The sequence below is a fragment of the Vombatus ursinus genome, unplaced genomic scaffold (genome assembly GCF_900497805.2).
Source record: "Vombatus ursinus unplaced genomic scaffold, bare-nosed wombat genome assembly UNPS02014810.1, whole genome shotgun sequence".
Lineage (NCBI taxonomy): Eukaryota > Metazoa > Chordata > Mammalia > Diprotodontia > Vombatidae > Vombatus > Vombatus ursinus.
Genome location: NW_020954588.1, coordinates 4,111,804 through 4,132,967, shown reverse-complemented (window position 1 = coordinate 4,132,967; position 21,164 = coordinate 4,111,804). Strand labels below are relative to the sequence as shown.

Sequence of the window (21,164 nt, the reverse complement as noted above, 5' to 3'; positions counted from 1 at the left end):
CACTGCTTAAAAATAAGAGAATACTTTTTTTAGCACAGAAGTGACTTTAAAATCATAAGTCCCAATAGACAGGTTGAAAATATTTTGAATCAGATTTTACCATTCTTGAAAATATTCATCCATGAGCCCTTTCCACACCTGCCACTAGGGGAGAGCATTCAAACACTTAGCAATGAACACCAATTCTGCAAAGAAGTAGTACATTAATGGCAGGAGGAGGGAGGGAGAGAGGAAAGGGCAATGTTTTCTCTTTTTCTAACTGTTCTCATGTTCTTACAGCTACGTTTTTTCCAGATTTAGTTTCTTTTTGTCTCATACATTGTATTCCTTTTTTTACATGAATAAACTGGGATGGATACCTAAGGATACAGAGCTAGTAAGTGTCGGAGGTAGACTTTGAACCCAAGGCTTCCTGGTTCCAACTTCAGCAATATTAACTGCTATCCCATGCTACTTCTCAGTTTGGGAAAGGCATAAGTACATGGTTCATCTGAAACAGAACTATGCTTTGCTATCTCTGTGACTTAAGCATGACTTATTAAAAGACCTGGAAAATTTTTGAGTGATGGACATGGTTTCCGACTTATGAAAGCATGACTTCTTTCACAGGATGAGGAATAGTTATTGTCTATTATCAAAAGAGGGCAGAACTACAGCAATGTAGGGAGATTGTCTAGTGTGTGATCAACAAGAATAAAAAAAATAAGGGGGAATTCAGGAGACATTTTGAAGGAAAAAAGGAATAAAGAAGAGTCAAAGAAAATCCCAAAGTTACTAGCCTGAAAGAAAGAAAGAATAGCAGCACAGAAACAGAGTATTTGGAAAGAAGACTAAGTTTGGGATGAGGTTGGGATCAGAGGGATATATGAACTTAAGTTTAGACTTCTGAATATTGAAATGATAGAGTGATATCAAACAGAGACCTGGGGTCTGAGCTCAAGTGAAAAATGAAGACTGTTTTGAAAGTTGTCCATGTGGAGGTTATAAATGAAACCATGACAATGGATGAGACCTTCAGCAACAGCAGCAGCATAGGGCAACAGAAATAATACCGAACCTGCAATCAAAAACCCCAGGGTCATTAATAAAAGTGCAGCCCTGGGCAAACCACTCTGACCTCCAGTTTCTTTATTAGGAAAATGATTGTCTTAGAAGAAATAATTTCTTCCTTCTAGCTCTTACTTTCTATGATTCTGAAATACTACATAAATATTCAAGTCAATGATCATTATTAAATACCTGCTGAGTGTGAGACATTATACTAGGTGCTAAGAATGAAAAGATAAAAAGGAAACTTTCTGCCCTCTAGGACTTTACGTAGTGCTGCCATGGGGGAGAGAGGTACAAAGGAAAGAGAAGACGGAGGGCAGAGCTCTAGGAATACCCAAGGTGGAGAAAAGAGAGAAATAGAAGCTAGGAAATAAGAAAAATAACTACTAGAATTTTAATAAAGCTAGAAAATGAAATGGCATGCAAGGTAAGAATGGGGCAGTTTTGTTTTGTTTTGTTTAATTTTAAAAGGCTGGTAAACTTTCTCAAAGTGCTGCAGAAATGGAAAACGATGAAGACAGAGAAAAAGACACTAGATTTGGCAAGATGGAGGTCAGTGGTGACCTTCCATAGATAATTGCAATAGGCTAATGGGACCAGAAACCACATTATAGGAGCATTAAGATGGCAATGTATAGGCAACAGTGTGGTGGAGTGTGGTGTTTTGGAAAGTGAATTTTCTTAGGACTCAAAGGACCAGGGCTCAAATGTTGGCTTTGCTAATTGCTACCTCTGTGACCTTCAACTATGGGTCTAAGTTTCTTTATACTTAAACTGAAGAGGTTGGAGTAGACTATAAGATCATAGGTTTGGAGCTTAGAAGCCACCAAGTCAGATCTCCCTCATGATACAAATGAGGAAACTAAGGTACAGACAGGATAAGTCATTTGCCCAGAGTAATATAGCTAGGACTTGTCTGAAGCAGGATTTTAACCCAGGTGGATGTTCTAGACTCCAAGTCCAGAGCCTATCTACTACACTAAACAAATTCTAATACCTATGAAATCCAACAGTAATGGTGAGATTCCAGAAGAGTCAGGAAGAAATGGGGTTCAGGCATAAGTACTCAAGTTTTTCCAAGAATCAATGGTCTTATCGATATTGGTACTCAATGCATGTTACAATCTATCCATGCCTATTCATTCTCTGTGACTCTGGTCCATACTCCTTGTTGTATAAACATATCTTAGAATATCTACTGAAGATGCTAGAGGCCTTCCTCTAGGCCCTAGAGTCAAGAGCATTTAACATTTTACATGTACCAGTGCAATACTCAGGCCCCTGTTTTCCTTTATTCTTGGTACATGACCAGCCCTTCTCCTTTTCTGATCATATATTTCTTGAATAATATCCCTTGCACCACTTTATTCATGAAAGTCACCATCACACACTAACCTACCTATGCCCATCCTGGGGTTGTCCACTTCCTCTGAACTACCCATAATTTCGATTATATAGCATCACCAGGAAGAATATTGGTGTTAAAAAGAGGTTTTGTGATATAAGGAACAGCTTAGAATACCTGGTACAAATAAAGGAGTTCATTGATACTTCTTTCTCTAGAAATGGAGGTTGTGTTAAATTAAAATGCTGAGTTGGAGAAAAGACAGGCGACTAGAGAATTTTTCCAGAATGCTTTCAGCTGCACAATTCTACGTATGGAAAAATTTACCTTTATAAAAAATTATTTAAGCTGATAATCAAGGTGTATTATCTAAATAATTGTATAAAAACATTCACATCAATTTAAAATCCATAGGTATATATGACCAAGTCAGAAATCATAGATTAGAAGAAACATGGAAATTGCAACAAGAAAATTTTAGGATGTATTGAACTCAGTTGAGTTAGATCATGTTAGGTTGGAATGAAGTGAATTGAATTGAATTTTTAGATGTACTTAATAGTCAGTCAGTCAATAAGCATTTAGTAAGAGCTTACTACATGCCAGGCATTGTGACTAGAGCTGAAGATACAAAGAAGGCAAAAACAGCCTATGCCTACAAGAAAATCACCTTCTCCTAGGGGATGCAATATGTAAATAACTAGGCACAAACAAGATGTCTACAGAGGAAATGGAAAATTATCTCAGAGGAGAAGGAACTAGCATCTGGAGAGACCAGGACTGGCCTCCTGAAGAAGGTGGGATTTGAGACGAGGCTTGAATGAGGTCAGGGAGCCTAACAGGTAAAGGGGAAGGGGCAGAGCATTCCAGGGATGGGAGGCCGCCATTGCAAAGGCACAGAGTTGATGAATGGAGTGCCATGTTCAAGGAATTGTAATTAATCCAGTGCAACTGGATTGCAGAGCATGAAGAAAGGAGTAAAGTGTAAAAAGCTTAAAATGCTAGGAAGGGGTCAGGTTGTAAAGACCTTTAAATGACAAGCAGAAAACTTTACATTTTATCCTAGCCCTTATAGGAAGTCACTAGAGTTTAATTCATTGGGGGAGGGGTGAATTGGCCAGTCCTATCTTTTAGGAAAATAACTTTAGCAACTAATTAAAAAAAACAGATTTAAGTGGGAGATACTTGAGTAAGGAGGACCAATTAAAAGACTCTTGCAATAGTCTAGGCAAGAGGTGATGAGAGCCTGAAGCAGTCTGGTGAGTATGTGAGTGGAAAGGGAAAGACCTATGCAGGAAATGCTGTAAAGAAGGAAGAAATGACAAGTTTATGTGGAATGAGAGTGAAGAGTTGGGAACAACACCGAGGATGTGAGCCGGAGTGACTGGGAGAATCATGGTCCCCTCAGTCATAATAGGGAAATTTGGAAGAGTGGAAGGTTTAAGAAGAAAGACACTAAGTTCTGTTTTGGACATGTTGAGTTTGAGATCCCTACAGAACATCCATTTGGAGATGAGCAAAATGCAGGAGGGAATGCAGGACTGGAACTTAGGAGAAAGGTTAGGGCTGGATATATAGATCTGGCAAATCATCTGAAAAAATAATCATTGAACCCATGGGAGCAGACGAGATCATCAAATGAGGTAGTAGATAGATAGTGAGATAATGAAATAGAGATTCTTGACCTGGGATCCATGGATTCCTCCACAGAATTCAAGATGTCCATGAACTTGGATAGGGGGAAAAGATTCTTTATTTTCACTAACGCCTAAGTGAAATTTAACATTTCCTTCACTTATGAATTTAAAACAAACCATTAATCTGAGAAGGGGTCCACAGGTTTTAACATAATTCCAAAGAGATCAATGACAAAAGATTGAAAACCCCTGTTACAGAGTTAGGGAGTATTAATAGGAGGGAAAGAAAGACAAATCCATGCAAATAATCCAAATCCCATTTACTCTTTAGGAGTAAAAGAAACCAATCAGAAGCTAAGCTGCTCATCTTCTCCTCTTCTCTTTCATGTCTTTCGCCCGGAGCTTGTTGTCCACACTATTTGCTTTCATGTTGTTTATCCTTCTCACTGAGGCAGAACTTTAGAAATACTAAAGGTGCTAAGTGAGCAATATTATTCAGGATAGGCCAGAAGGTTTTTACACTCAGAATTTTCTTTTTACTAGTATCTTCCTCTGAGGAATCTGTAGTGAATTAAGAGGTAGTTTTACTAGAGTGGGAAAATTCCCAGGATTTGCAAGGGCAAGGGATCAGCCATATCCTGCCCACAAAGTTGTTAGGGCAAAATTTTGCATGTCAAAATTGAAGTTAACTACAAAATACAACTGAGTATACAATAAATTTCACTTAAATCTGAGAGGAAAAAGGTCAGATTGGCACTTGCCATTTCAGAGTTTTTCATAAAAGGGAGACTTTTTTTTTCCTTCTCTGTGTGGACAAGTATATTGTTGAAATTTACCCTCTCCTTGGAAATACAATATGTCAATAACTAGGTACAAACAAGATACATACAGAGTAAATGGAAAATTATCTCAGAGGGGAAGGAAGTAGCATCTGGAGTGACCAGGACAGGCCTCCTGAAGAAGGTGAGATTTGAGATGAGGCTTGAATGAGGCCAGGGAACCTGAGAGGGGAAGGAGAAGGGTAATTGCAGAATGAAGTCAGAACACACTGCAATATAGTTCACTCTCTGGAATAACAGCAGGTTGCTGAGGACCCATCATTTACCACAGATTTGGAACAAAGTTCTTAACAGGATAGGGTGATAAGGGCTTTGCCCCATAGGATGAAAATTTAGAAGGTACTTGACAGAACCGAATTTAGCACCTAAGTTAGCAAGAATAATAAATTAAAATAGGATGGTATACAGATGGTATAGCCCAGAAAAACTCCTCCTCAGTCTAGCCCTACTCTGCTCCTTTCCTTTTGCCTACCTAGCAATGGCCTGGAAACCTTTCCTCTCCCCAAAAAGGAGACCCAAAATCTTGAAGATCTGTTTTGCTCCTTGCCCCAGGCACTAAAATATCAAAACTAAAATGTTTGTTTAAAAGATCCACTACATTTTGCAAAACAACCCCTGAAGTAGCACCTTTAATAAGGCTTAGGATTTGTTTATTCTTTATTTAGCCCATGAATTCTTTTTTTTTATTTTTATTTAGCATTTTATTTTCCCCAGTTACATGTAAAAACATTTTTTAACATTAGCTTTTAAAATTCTGAGTTCCAAATTCTCTCCCTTCCTCCCTCTTCCTCCCCTCCCATTGAGAAGGCAAGCAATTCGATATAGGTTATACACGTGAAGTCATGCAAAACATATCTATAACAGCCATGTTGTGAAAGAAAACAGACAAAAAAAAAACTCAAGAAAAATAAAGTAAAAAAAAAAAAGCATGCTTCAATCTGTATTCAGATACCATCAGTTCTTTCTCTGGGGATGGATAGCATTTTTCATCATAAGTCCTTCAAAATTGTCTTGGATCTGCTGAGAAGAGCTAAGTTATTCACAGCTGATCATCTTACAATATTGGTGCTTTGTACACAGCACATTTCATTTTGCATCAGCCCATGCAAGTGTTCCATGAATCCTTATTAAGAAGACATTTAGATAAAGTAGATGAGGTGATAAAATCTAGTGCCAATTCTTTTCTCATCATAATTTATGAACTCTCTAGAAATACCTTTGTATTTCTATGTATTTCTATTTGTACTGCTATGAATCAATCAGTAAATGTTCATGGAACATCTTTGCCCAGCACTAGGTATAATATAGATACAATATAAGACAGACTCCCTGCCCTCAAGTTGCTCAGTACCTAGTTGGAAAGACAAGACTAATACAGAGGAAAGCATTATAAAGCACTGAGGTGATAAAATATGTATTACAGACTGAAAGGGACAGAGTCTCGCTGTAGGGATCCATGGAAAAAATATGAAAAAGGATAAAACATGATGAAAACATGCTAATAATTTGTGATCTGCATCAATGGAGAATAATAATAACTAGCATTTACATAGAACTTCAAGGTTTGCAAAGTGTTTTATAAATATTATCTCACTTTATCCTCACAACATCTCCAAGAGATAAGTGCTATTATTATCCCCATTTTACAGATGAGGAACTGAGGCAAACAGAGGTTAAATGTCTTGCCCAAGGTCACATAGATTGAGGATGGATTTAAACTCAAGTCTTTCTCATTCCACGTCTAGTATCCTATCTACTGTGTCACCTAGTTGCTGGGAAATTTCACATTGTGCTAACAAGTCCACTAAAATACTGTCGATAATGCTTCAGATGCCATTTTTTCACAGAGTAGTGAGAACAACTTTTGTTTTGTGATGTCCTAAGCTTTAGAAAGTTATTACTCTTTTTAATTATTTAGACACAAAATTTGAAGTACATCCAGACTGACAAATTCATCTTTTAGCCAGGGTGTTCAATTTTAAATGCTGAGTTTGAACTTTAAAATTAATAAGAAAAGCTCTTCAGTATGTTTCTCCCAATTACATAAAGTAGCACGAATCTGTAATGTGTCGACCCAGACAGTACCCTTGGGCTTAATGGAAACTTCAACTTGGTGTCAGCTGTCTCAGTAACATCTTGTGTTTCACAGTGCTGACCTTCATGCCGAAAATGCTCCTGACCCTGGAATGTCTGTGGAAGTCCGAGCCCCAGAGGAGTCCCTGAACCCTCAAAGCAACAGCAGCAGTGATGAGAGCACAGGCAGCTGGTCACAGCTGGTCACCGATGAGGACAATCCTGATGACACAAGTAGCTATCTGCAGCTTAGTGAGAGATCCATGAGGTAGCTGCTTTTTATTTTAGGTCTTTTGGGAACATGGACTTAGGGCAAATTCCACAATCAGGACGTATCTTTTATAAATGTGTGTGTGTGTGTGTGTGTGTGTGTACATACAAGAACACCTGACGAGCATCTAATACAAACACCAAAAATGTTTCCTCCAGGCTCTATACAATGAAGAAGACTTTAGCCTTTGTGATGATATCTTCTAAGATACCTTAACATCTTGCCATGACCTCATAGCCTGGGCTAAGTCCAAGGGCTGCCTTTGTCCCTGGTGGAAAATTATACCTAGTTTGCTGGATGCCAAACACTATTATGTCCTAATCATTCATCAGGCTAGGTGGTGCAGTAGATAGAGCACTGGGCCTGGAGTCAGGAAGAATCATCTTCCTGAATTCAAATCTGGCCTCAGACATACTAGCTGTGTGACCCTGGGTAAGTCATTTAACCCTGTTTGCCTCAGTTTCCTCGCCCGTAAAATAAGCTGCAGAAGGAAATGGTAAACCACTCCAGTATCTTTGCCAAAAAAAAAAGAAAAATGAGGTCACAAAGAGAACAATAACAACATTCATCAGGACACAATTCACAGTGTTTGGTATACAGCTAACTAGCTATAATTCTCCGTGTACATATACATATATGTATACACATACATATATATACACATACTATATATGTATTCACACATATGGGGAGAGGGAGGGAGGGAGAGAGAGAAGGAGGGAGAGAGAGGGAGAGGGAGAGGGAGAGAGAGGGAGGGAGGGAGGGAGGGAGAGAGAGAGAGAGAGAGAGAGAGAGAGAGAGAGAGAGAGAGAGAGAAAACTTCTGATTTTAATACTTTCTCCCTTAATCCATTACATTTCAGAGGGAACATAGGCTGGGTTTACATGAGGCACGTGCTTCCTGACTGTACTATATATTGTGTGACCCAGTTTCCCCCCTCTTCCTTTGAGTATCATTGGGACAAAAAAAAAAACTAGAGAAGGTATTAAAGATGAAGCTTTGAAGGAAATAGACTCTTGGACTATCCAGGGCTTTAATATATAAAACACTCCTCTGCCAGGTAGAAAAAAGAAAATGAGCAAGTTTTCTAATTGAAACGCTGTCACCCACAACTTCACAATCTGCCTCCAGATTTCTTGGCTACCCTACAGACAAAGCACAGGCTTTCCTAGAAGACTAACTGGAAATTTCAACTCAAAGATATCTAATCTGGGTCACTTGGTTTGTTCACATACAGAATGACAAACTTCCCAAATGTTATATACATTGGGCCTAAACTTCAAAATCTTAAAAGAAAATGGTTGTAAGCATGAGGTGACAAGAATGGCTGAGCAGCTGAGGCTATGGGCTTGGTAGAAAGGATGTGGCATCTTAATGAACAGATTTTGCTTTGTGTTTCCATCCTGGATTCCTCCCAATACAAGAAGTTAGTACTTAGGTAGCACCACAACCCCAAAGAGGAACAATTTCCATAATTGGTACCTTAGTGCCCATCAGGGAATTCTTCAACAATATATCACACTTGGTGATTGCCCTTTGAAAATCGTAATTGCAAGAGGTATCCTTAGAAAATACAGAAGGTGTGAGAAAGCTCAGTGGGTTTAAAGAAACTGGATTGCTTCCATTTCACACGTACAGACAGAGCTTTAAAAGTCTGGCTCAAATATATGTTTTTCAATAAGTATATGCTGGGCTTATAGATATACCATATGGTGATTGTGTAACCTCTATGGATTATGCAATATTTTCTACCTCCTTCTCCAAGGCATACAAGGTGACAGGTGTTTTTTAAGATGCTTATGATAAAGGAACTGTGCCACCTTCATAGCACCAGTTTCTCTTTCCGTGTTGTGACTTCTTATGAAAACAAAGGACCAGGTGCTCATCCTTTCTAACTCCACATGGGAAAATCCCCACCAAATTGCCAAGGGTGGATATTTGAAGTACGGCTTTCTGTGGGAACTCAGATCAATTTCCTATGTCCCCAGAAGGTCACTGCAGGTCACGGCCACTCCAAGTGTTCAAACATCTCCCTCATGCATCATGTTCAGAGGTATTCGAATCTCTGCAAGCATACCCAAGACATCTCTTGCTGCTCATTGACAAGAGCTTCTAACACAAGGGGAAAAAACATACCCTTAATACCTGTATTTATTTATTTCCCTGTGCGTGGACCTGTAGGCTTACATGCTTGATTATTTTCTTTATTGTGGACATACATAATTGAGGGAAGCAAAGGTCAGAGCAGTAATCCCCTCCTTATCCCCAGGGAAGTGTTCTCAGAGGGTACCAAATTAAAATGTTGGCAATGTAGCCAAATGGAGGAGACTGGCATTAATATTTAAATTTTTGCTTTGTCAGCAATGGCAACAGTAGTACCACTAGCAGTCTTGGCATTATGGATCTGGAAATTTATCAGGAAAACATGCCCTCTTCTCCCATGATTAAGTAAGTAACTTCAAAACTGAACTGATATTGAGAAACTCTACTTTAATTTCATCTGAAAATCCATTTGTATCATCCAAGATGCACCCAACCATGGATTGAACCATGTCTATACTGCTGTTTTAATCACATTCTTTGTTAATGGGAAAATGCATTTAAAGCTTCCCATGTAAGGAGTAAGGGTACAAGGTTAGAATTAGGTCCTCCTTCATCACTACCAGCTTCCTGGAAACATAGCTTCGAAGGGCTTTCACATCCCCAGCTTACAATATCAATGTTTTGGATGAAGGTAATCAGTACTGTCAGAGGTTCCTCTTTATTCTCTCTAGTGTCACACAGAGAAGCAAAAGGCCATTTAAATTGGACCAAGCCAAATCACAGTCTTCATCAGAATCTGGCTTTCCCTTTACTTGCTTCAGGCATATCTCTACCAATCTTGCTTCCCAATACCAGTCTGTTGCCATGAAAGGAGATGAGTGAGTACCTGCTCAATGATTCTGCTACCTCAAAATATGAGACTATCTGATCTTACATGCAGCATGATACAGCAGAACAAAGGAACATTTAGAAACATGATGCAAGAAATTTGGGTAAAATACCAAGAAATGCCAGGGTAACATGGGTCAGGATGACTCCCTAAACCTGCATTCAGTCCCACCATCAACTGAAATGAATGACATCTATTGTTAAGTGGCTATGTGTCCTCTTACTATTCATGGGCATCTAGATCTCCAGAAAGAATGAAGAGTAGAGTAAGAGTAATTGCTTTAGGACTTATTTCCTCAGTCCTCATTTGAAGCTAAAATGTTTTTAAAGAGTCAGTTGATCAGGTCTCTGGCCTATAGTTTTACTAAAGGATCAATCTTAAATTTTTTAGCAATTCAAATTTGTCACTTAAACTTCCTCCCCCTGCTTCCTTCCAGATATTAAATAGAATGCAGACAGATGCCAGATTATAAGTTTCATCTTTTATCAGGAAGGAGAGCTTGGGAAAATTCCTCTGACCTCAATTTAACTCTTTCCTGAGCAAACATTCCTTTACCTAGGTTTTCTCTTTTTGTTCAGCTCAATGGGCTCAGAACCCTAAGTTTTGTATCCTGGGAACAGAGATCATCATGGATCTAGAATCTCCTGGCTCCACGACAACAAAAATTGCACTATATTCTTTTCTCATGTAATATTATTCATGTTAGGAAGCACCATTCTTCTTCAAACAATTAGGCATTAATCAAAGGACAAGGTACCTGTCATTTTCAGGTTCCTTCACTTTTATCCCCTTCACCTTACCATGGAAATGGATCTTATTAACCAAAGCCATATCAACCAAAGTCATAGAGAATATAGGGAAATATTTTTAATCAATAAGAACTACATTTTTCCCTGAGCCTTTGGCCTTCCCAGGTTCTAGCCAAGAAAGGTAAAGGATAAACACAGCCTATACACCATAAAAATACCATTCACTTAAACCTTGTGCTGAGCCATATTGACATTAGTCAATCAATAAGCATTTTAAAAGCCTCTACTATGTGCCAGACACTGTAATAGGTAAGAGAATTTTGACCTGATAAATGCCACTGATTTTTACAATTTAGACTCTGCAGTCCTTTGACTGCCTTTTCCATTTTATTTTATTCTCTGCCTTTTATTTTAGATAAAAGCAGTGTAGAAGGAAGAAAGAAATGTTTTCCAAATTGCAATATAAGTTTCTCTTCCTTCCATGCAATGGAAGAAACAGATTGTTCAAGGCAACGTATGTACCTTTGGGTCTTTGGTCAGTGAAAACGAGACACCCAAACAGAAAAGCTCAGTCACAGAAACAGGAAAAATATCTACAAAAATACAAATAAAAAATATTCTCTTCTGAACAGCATCTGTATAGAGTAGATAGGAAAAAAAACAGAACATCTTCTGAACAGCATCTGTATAGGATAGATAGGAAAAAAAAAACAGAACAGAGCATCTCTTGCAATACCATATCCTAAAGTCAAGTTTTTCTTCACTTGATTTTTCCCCATGTGGTGTAAAGTTTTCTAATAGTCCAGGAGTTATCCTTGCTATCTAGGTCAGCTTTCCTCGACCAAATGGATTCAATGCTCCTTCTCGATCTTCCCAGTGATTACTGTTATGTGATAATAATACTAATTCACATTTCTACTGTTGCTTAAGTTTTACAATACACTTTCCTCAAGGCAACCCTGGGAAGTCAATAGGGTGAGTTTCATCATCACCATTTTTACAGCTGAGACAGAAAGGGGAGAAGTGAGAAAGCTGTGATACCAAAGCTAGTAAGTGTCAGAGCCAGCTTCCAAGGTCTGGTCTCTTTCCATTATACCATTCTGCCTCTCACAGAATTACAGAATTTAGAGTTGGGAGGAACCTCAGCAAAAAAAAAAAGGAGAAAAGAAATCCATCATCTCATCTTCCATTGGCTATCTCATTCCTATGTGTTACCAACTGCATGTTATTGTTACTGTTTTTCTCCCTAAAGTGAGCTTGTTGAAGAAAAGGAATGCCTTAAAGAACCGTCAGAAAACATGGAGGGTAAGACAAGGTGCCATAATTTGACACAAAATTGGCTGTATTTTTGACATTGAAAACCTGGTAAATCTTTGCCTGTCTCTATACTCAGAGTGTACTTCCAAACTGTCTGTGGGAACGGCCAACTGCCAAAGGAACCTATTGGTGATAAACTTTGATCTGGAGCCAGAGTGCCCTGATGCAGAACTTCGTGCCACACTGCAATGGATAGCGGCTTCAGAACTTGGAATTTCCACCATCTACTTTAAGAAATCCCAGGAAAACAGAATTGAAAAGGTATTCTTCCAGGTTTTTGGATAAAGTTCCCAAAAAGAGTTGGGTTTTAATAACACCAGAAATACAGTGAAAGCTCAGTAAATATAATACATTATTTTAGCCTTGGATATTTGAATCACCCATACAGAATGTAGAGTCAAAATGGCCCTTACAGATTATTTTATCTACTCAATTCATTTTACTAAGGAGGAATCTGAGGTTTCCGAGAGGTGAAGGGTAGCAGGAACTATGTTGTCTTTACTTTTGCATCCCCAGGGTCTAACATAGGGGCTCACATATAGCTAAGTACAAAATGTTTAATAAATTGAATTGGGTTTGTATAAGATCACGCAGCTAATTAGCAGCAGAGCAGACATCTGAACCCAGATCCTCTGAGTCTAAATCCAATGCTATTTCTAACACAACATCCTAATTCCTTCATGTGGGGATCCTTATATGTCTATGGCAGGACATATGTCTCTGGCAGGACAATGCAGTTCATTTTATCCCTTGATCCCAAAATTGACCAATTCTGAAAAATCTCTTCTCTTCTCTCTGTAAGTCTAGTGGCTGGCTTAAAGCAGGTCATTAATAAATACTTATTAAATTGAATTCTTCAGCTCTAAAGTGCTGCATTCCCCACTATGTCATGAAAAATGTCTTGATCTCTTTCATCATGGGACACAAAAACTTACAAGAGACCACAACTTCCCATGACATATTTTAAGGACGTAATTTAGTTGCTCTGTTAAATAAGGAAAAGTCTGAGGATCTTTTGTTATAAATGTGCTTATATTGAGAACCATGCTCAGAACACTCAAATTCACAAAAGGCTGTTTTTCAGGGACAAAATGATAACTTTTTAAATTTACAACCAAGCAGAGCTCCGTATCAGGGAAGACCTTCACAGGATCTCAGATTCGCTTTCTCTCCTGGGTAGATACAGGGCCACAAAGCTGGGAAATACATCCTTAGGCAGAGGAATCCAAAACTTTAATTCCCCATGTTGTATCCTAAGACTAAGCTCTACAGGATACTGCTCTGTTAAGATAATGCTAAAATACAGAGCCAATAGTATGCATCACAATATCTCACGTATCGAATGTACTGATTAGGGCTTGAAAACATGTTAGGAGAATATTGATATTATTTTATAGAAGAGTACAACTCACATTAAATGAATTTTCTAACATTAAAATACACGTTTCAAAAGTTAAATATTATTTTTTCCCACCTCTACTCCCTATTCTTCCCCATCTGTCTTAACGCTAATGGTTTAACCCTCTCCACCGTTCGTCCTAGCTCAAGTTGGGAAGAAAAGGAAGATTATAGGACTGACACGAGACAAAATAAGAGTTCTCTTACTCATGTGTAGTGTCTTCTCAATCCCATGATTCACTCTTCCAGAACCCACTGCTCCCACAATACCTCAATGGTTTCCTCAACCTCCCTTTCAGTATCCCATGCTCCACGCTTTTCATGCTCTCTTCCTCCTATCAATTTACGCCTCCTGGGTTCCAATCTCCTTGGGTTGTAACCTCTAATTTCAGTTACAGATAATTGGCCAGTGAACTGTCTCCAAACTCTACCACCTAAGCATCTGTCTGTTTTCCTGGAGAAGGATAGCCCAATGTAGAAGAGCAATCCAACACATTACCTCTTCCCAGTCTAAGAGCCAAGTTGAGAGAACTGAACAGACATACTGTAAGAATGTATGCTCATCCTTCCCTGTGGGTCACTTGTCTGAAGAATAAATATGAACAAGCTGGATGGTTGTTTCTTTCAAGCCCCAATTCCCCAACTAGCCCATGAGCAAAGCTGTAACAGCAGCAAGAAGTATAAAATACATCAGCTTGTTTTTTAAGCAAACGCAGCTATAGTCATGATAATTTTTTTAAATGACACAATGGAAAATTCTAATTGCAGCTATGTCTCATACACTCCTGCATCACCCCCACAAAAGCAATTGTCCCTTTAGCAACTCAGATGAATAACTTACCATTTATTCACTTAGGACCATCCCTCCAAAGTATTCTATCCTCAAACATGTCAAGAGCTGAGACTGTCATCTTTTAGAGTTCCTTGGAGCCTACCAAGGCAAAATTATATATTAAGATAAAGAACTAGGTAGGGATCTTCGAGATCAGAAAGATGAAGTCATTTGCCCATGGTAATATGGGTAGAAAGTGCCTTGGCTAGGATTTGAACCCAGGTATTGTGACTCTAAGTTCATCACTCTTTGCATTGCACAGTGAACTGCATGTTCAGTGGCAGCTCAAAATCACCAACCGTTCCTTATGTTGCAAGCACTGTAATTTCTAAGTCAAACAAAATGCCTAAATAAGAGAGTTCTTGGCATCCTTCATCATTCAACAGTGCATTTTAGAACCTCATCAATTCTGATTGTTTTTTAATTATGCGAGTTACTAAATGGCCATTGTGATGTACCAAGGGAGCGAAATGAGAACATTATCACTCGCAACCACAGATGTGTTACAGAAGGGCGACGGCGACTCATTAGTTCCTCATCAGCTCTGATAAGGTGGCAGAAATTTCTAAGCCAAAGTCAGAAAAGGTCATTTTCATGTAACTAACTCCCATTAGGTACTCTCTTATCATCTTTTTTATCTTGGCTTTTAACTCCCTAGCAACTGTTTTGTTCTATCTTTTCCAAACTAAGAATCATTCTATTTGGCAAGAAAAACAGAAGCAAAATAACAGTTGAACAGACAATGGGGTCATTAATTTAGAGCTGGAAAGGATGTCAGAGACCACCTAGCCCAAAGGGGTTATGTGACTTGCCCTAAGTTATATGGGCAGTAGTCATTAGAAGTGGGATCTGAACTCAGGTCCCAAGGGGAATGCAGGTAAGTGATGGATTAAGGTCCCCTTACTGCAAATGTAGTTCACCCTTTCCACTACTGTCCATTATCATCATGCCATCCAGAATAATCATTATGCTTAGTTCTTTCTATTCCAAATTGCTTTAAAAAAATGTTCCTTACCAGCCTTAAATCCTCTTTTAATAGGAGAATGTTATTCTTTTTTAATAATCCTCTAGTATCTTCTCTTGCTTCCATCTTTCATATATTCCTTCTGAACATTTAAGATTGTCAATGAGTTCCCCGGTGAATCCTCCTTACTCTCTAGACAAAACCCCCTTTTCTTTCTCTTTATAATTGTTTCTTTTTGCACCTTCAGCTTCTAGGCTGACTTCCCTCACAGGCCATAGGATCCTACCTCTCTAGCACTGGATAGGAAATAGAAAGAGAGGTCAATGGAACAGAGAATGCAAAATGTGGCTGGTCATGCCTGCTTTGAAGATAAAGTTGATGAAGTTAACAGGAGTTGAATATTAGGTTTTAATTAATTAATAAGAAAAGATTCACTTCAATCAATATTTTACCAAACATGATTTATTTGAGAATATTTGTGGGAGGATTATTTTGTATGCACTTCTAAAAAAAGATATTATATCATCTCCTCTCTCCATGTATGTTATCTGAAAATCATAAACATAATTTAAGCCACATTTGGTCACATTTCCAAATGATGACATACTAAGACAGCACCTATCAGGTTTTTTTCGCTGGATTCTGCCAACAGTTGACCTTGTTGATAAAGTGCACCAAGAAGAATAGAGCTTGTCCAATATACAATACTATTTTTAAGTTGCAGGTATTAATTATATGCTACAAAAGTGTTCATTAAAGGTTAGAATTGGGCATGCAAATAGCATGTAGCTCTCCACGATCTGCTTGACAAAATATTTGCTCTTAAGGATTCAGATGCTGCTACACATGGAGATACCTAATTAGTTATTGATTGTAACACTAAAGGACAGGAAAAGCCCTGGTTTTCATTTTTTGATGCACAGAAAAGATAACGGCAGGTGCTTGCAAAGCGAGGCTCATTATTAAAATGCCAGAACACAGCAATGGGCAGTTGTCACGAAAGATTTGAAGGCAAGTGCTCGATAGAGCAACAAGACCCTTGGCTATAACAATGAGCAGGAAGCGTCCTTGACCTTCAGATTCTGACTCCTCAAATTACTTAGGCCATCTGCATTTTTACAAAAGAAATCAGCTTTCTGTTTATCAGCTTGCAGGTGTTTCAAGGTTAGAGCTGTCCAAGATTAACCACTATAGTCTACTGAGCTCATTATTTTTAGTTGCGTGCTAGCACAGTGTTGAAATCTGCCATGTCAGGAAATCAGCTCAGACTCAGGAACGTTGGGAGGAATTCAAAGGCCAAGCCTTCATCCCAAAGGCCTCAAAGAATGAGAGCAACAATATTTCAAGTTCACATAGAACTTAAAAGTTTACAAAATGCATTCCACATAACCCTGCCATAGGCAAAGACTTTCTTGAAATAGTATTTCAAATCATACAGTCATTAGAAGTACATATTTATCAAAAAGTCACACCATTTACTTGGCATCTCTGGCACCTTCAGCTTTCTATGCTTCATCTGTATTGGCAAAATCATTTTCTGCAAGGAGAACCATGCTGGCGTCAGCCTTTCTTTATTTCTCTTTAGGTAATCTCTCTCACTCTTTCGGGTTTTGGTTCTGGCTTTGGAGTTGTGACAGGTGAAGCAGAAAATTGTTATCTCCTCTGTGTTTTATTCTTAACCTTAGTCTTATTTCCTTTAGCATCTCCTTCACCCCGAGATCTGTTTTCTATCCATGAGTTTGTCATGTATTATTATCCCCATTTCACTGACAAGGAAACTGAAGTTCAGGGATATAAATGATTTGCCCGTATTTACTCAGTCAGTAAATGGTAAGATAAACACTTGAATCCAAGTAGCTTCGTCAGCCCAATATTAAGTCATTTGAAGTCCTAGGCTGCCAGCGCAACCCTGTTTTCATAGCAAGCCATCAGTACCAGGAGCCCAGTCAGTGGGAGCCCAAATAGTGATACACGGAAGGCAACCATCTGCTACCACTCCAGAAATACCAACAATCCATGTAACTTGAGGCAGAGACTCAAGTTGAGGGGAAGTTCTCCAGAACTCATGTGGTTTCCCTCCTTTACTCTCCCTCTACACCTCCCACTGCTTGCAAGGAGGTAATGATTCAAAGGAAGGAGGTAGGAAGGAGTCGATTTCCTTAAGATACTAGATAGACAGACAGGTAGATAGATAGGCAGACAGACAGACAGATAGATGGATGGATGGAAGGAAGGAGAGTGAAATGACAGATAGATACAGACATACATATATACATACACACACTCATCCTATAGCCCCACTAGCATTCCAAGACACGTCCCATGTCACCAAGACAAAAACTAGAACAACTCATACTCTTTTGGCTGCCATTAAATTCCAGAATTCTATCTCTTTCCCTCTGCAATAGCAAAAGTGAATTATGGGACCATTTATGAACCCAACCAAGTACAGAATCTAGGTGATTCCCACAACTTTCTCTTTGTAACCATAGCTACCTGGGGATTTTTGAATTTGATCTTTGAGTATGGAAAAGAGAAATAACCCAAAAGATAGAGAACAAACCGATGGCTCCATCTGCTGTCATGCAATGCTTTCATGAGTCAAAGAAGATCCAATAAGTAATTGAACCTAATGCTCTACTTCTTTGCAGTTCCTGGATGTGGTGCAGCTAGTTCATCAGAAGGCCTGGAAGGTGGGTGACATATTTCATGCAGTGGTCCAATTCTGCAAGCTTCACGAGGAGAGAAAGGAGCTGAAGCCAAGCCTATTTGACTGGCTCCTGGAATTGGGATGAGGCAGCTGTCCCTGTAAAGTCTTTTCATCTTTTATTCCAGCTTAGGTTACAGTGGTTTGTGCAATGCTATACGTTTTCCCATAACATTAGCAGAATTAAAAAAAAAAAATCTGCTCCCAAAGTGTGTTACATACAGGTATGCTCAAAAGAAATGAAATTAAGAAGTTTTTATTCATCATTAGAACCCGTGGGCGAGTTTTGAAATATTGTGCTTTAGAACATACTGTATCAAAGGGGAAACTCTTCTTTGCTCTGATATAGGTAAGCTTGTGAATAGGCTTGAACCAAATGAAGAGTGTTGTGGCTACATATTTTTATAATAAAATGTCGTGAAATATCTTTATTTACATGAATCAACTTAAAATTAACATTGGTCAAAAGAATTTTGTAAACGATTGTAAATCAATTTCTTGTAACCTTTACATGGTAGTCATTCAGAAAGTAACCAAACCACAAGAATACTTAAGAAATGATGGCAGAAATACTAGGTCCCTTTTAGGCTCAAAGGGGCAGCTAGTTGGTACCAAGGTGCACAGAGCACTGGACCTGGAGTCAGGAAGACTCATGTTCCTGAGTTCAAATCTAGCCTCAGACATTTACTAGCTGTGTGACCCTGGGCAAGTCACTTAACCCTGTTTGCCTCAGTTTCCTCATCTGTAAAATAACCTGGAAAAGAAAATGGCAAGCCACTCCAGTATCTTTGCCAAGAAAACCTCAAATGATGGGGTCCCAAAAAGTTGGACATGACTGAAATGACTGAACAACAACAAAATTAGGCTCAAAATGTTGTCCCTTTCAGATCTATCTCAGTAGACCTTACCCAAAATATTTCCAAGGCTTCCACTGAAATATTTCTATCTCTTCAGTTAATCTACCAGCAACTGCTACCCTTCCTCTAAAGCAACTGAAAACTTCTGTAATTATAAAAATGCTAGTTTTTCAGGGTAAAATATTGACTTCTCTAAATAGCTTTACAATCTGATTATACAATCCCTATTTTAAGAAGAACATACTAGAAAAAAAATGCTTTGAGGAAATCACCTCAGAGTTTCATTTTATTTTGACCTCTGAACTCAGTGGCTCATTTTGAATATGAATGTTTTGGAATAGTATGCTATATTGTACTACTACTATCAAGACATTCCTACGACTGGTACATTGTCATATGCTGGCACTGACATGACCAGGTTGTAGCACACACTTAATTATTCATTCTCCTGACTCTGCCAAAGAGATCGGCAATGAATTTGGGATAAAAAAAAATTTTTTTGTCATCTTTAAAGAGTTTAGAAAACAGATTTGCTGCCATGGAAAACAACAGTGCTTGTCTCTCACAATAATGTCATTACACAACAAGATTGCTGCCTCTCCTCCACCAATATAAAGTATTCCCTACCTTTTATTTTCTACTCAAAGTTTCTCAAAGGAATTCTTCAAATATTCTCCTTTTATATTAAATAATTTTGCAGATTCTGAAATTTCTGAATTGGCAGATTCTAAAGTTTAAAATAAAGGATGAAAAAGAGTCATATAATCAAAATGATTACCCTGACATCTATTTCTATCCAAGCCCATGCTGAAATGGCCAAAAAGGTTCCCTGCCTGCCATTCTTTCTCCAAAGCATCTCTTCCTTGGCTAATCAAAGGCCCATTCAATGGTCCCAGATGATTCAGATCAAGGAATTCACATTATGCCCAATGTTTAAATCAAAATTGAACCAACATACTTTGTCTAAACCAAAAGTACTTTGTCCTTGTGAAATAGAAGGGGTGTTTTTATTTTTCAGACTAACTCTTAATAATTATATGTAGCCTTTATTGTGATAGAATAAATGTTTACTTATCTTACAAAGCACAAATTATATGACTGGATTGTAAAAGTGTGATGCTGTTAAATATGTTGTACTTAATGTTGCAAATTAATCAGAAATAAATTTAAGTTACAGAATTTGGCATGTTTGAGAGGTGTTTTTTCTCCCCTAAAATAACACCTTGTGTTTTTTCATATGGGAACAGAGGCAAAGATGTGTAGTGGTTAAAAAAAAAAAAATACTAGCCAAAAGACTCAGAATTAAGTCTGGGGTTGAATTCCCCCCACATACACTCCTCACTTTATTTGTCACTTACTGTGAATTCTTGGGGAAATCACCTTACTTTTCAGGGGATTCGGTTTTGTTATCGGCAAAACGGGCCAGATGAATGTTAAGGATCCTTCTATTCCTAAAATTCCATGAATCTACGAATAACTCATACTGAAAAGCTTTGGCATATTCCCCTATTACTCTAGGAAAAACATAATTTGTTGATAACAAACAAATGTTTCTCCACTAATCTTCCTCCGTAGGACCTTTAGATTTGATTCCTTGGTAAGAGCATTGAGATGTGCTTTTGATTATGTCTTCTGTCAGGTACTGAAGGCCTCTTAAACGTCCTTCAGTGTCCTTCTGATGTTCTCCTATACCTATCTTCTGGGCTTTCTTCTCTAATGGACATTTCTATGACAGCACAGGTATTGTGGGTCAGAGGATTTGGAGTCAGAGGATATTCAAATTCCAAAGCTGCTATTGGGTGATTGTCAGTGAGGACTGTGTGGACTAATCCCCTCTTAAACCCCATGTTTAAGCACGGGAGGGCAAGGGGAAAGCCTTTAGTATAGACACTGGCTTGGGGGTCCACAAAGAAAAAGACAGGGATGGCAGCGGAAAGCTGCTCTGCCCATTAGAAAAGAGAGTTTTGGGGTGACCCACCGTGCTTTCGTCTCAGGAAGAGAGGGGTGAAGGGAGCGGCTAGCAAGAGAGAGAGAAAAGAGAGAGGAGAAAAAGAAAGGGTTTTGGGAAAGAGAGAAAAGGGAGAAAAAGAAAGTGAGAAAGAGAAAGAAAGTGAAAGAAAAAGAGAAAAAGGAAGGAAAGGAGGGGGGAAAGAAAGAAAGAAAGAAAGAAAGAAAGAAAGAAAGAAAGAAAGA

The 21,164-nt window shown here is 38.5% G+C and overlaps 1 protein-coding gene across 2 annotated transcripts in view; it reads left to right on the top strand.

Moving 5' to 3' along the window:
- The window catches only part of SPHKAP (SPHK1 interactor, AKAP domain containing), a 173,938-nt gene extending 155,164 nt beyond the window's left edge, over positions 1-18,774 (top strand). The window contains exons 8-12 of one of the 2 annotated variants that reach the window (XM_027875704.1): positions 7,021-7,212; positions 9,577-9,663; positions 12,149-12,201; positions 12,290-12,474; positions 18,059-18,774. In XM_027875704.1, the coding sequence (XP_027731505.1) occupies positions 7,021-7,212; positions 9,577-9,663; positions 12,149-12,201; positions 12,290-12,474; positions 18,059-18,202 (661 nt within the window). In that variant the 3' untranslated portion in view covers positions 18,203-18,774. The remainder of the gene's footprint in view (positions 1-7,020; positions 7,213-9,576; positions 9,664-12,148; positions 12,202-12,289; positions 12,475-18,058) is intronic. The other variant, XM_027875705.1, reaches the window with a different exon arrangement.
- Positions 18,775-21,164: the final 2,390 nt, after the last annotated feature.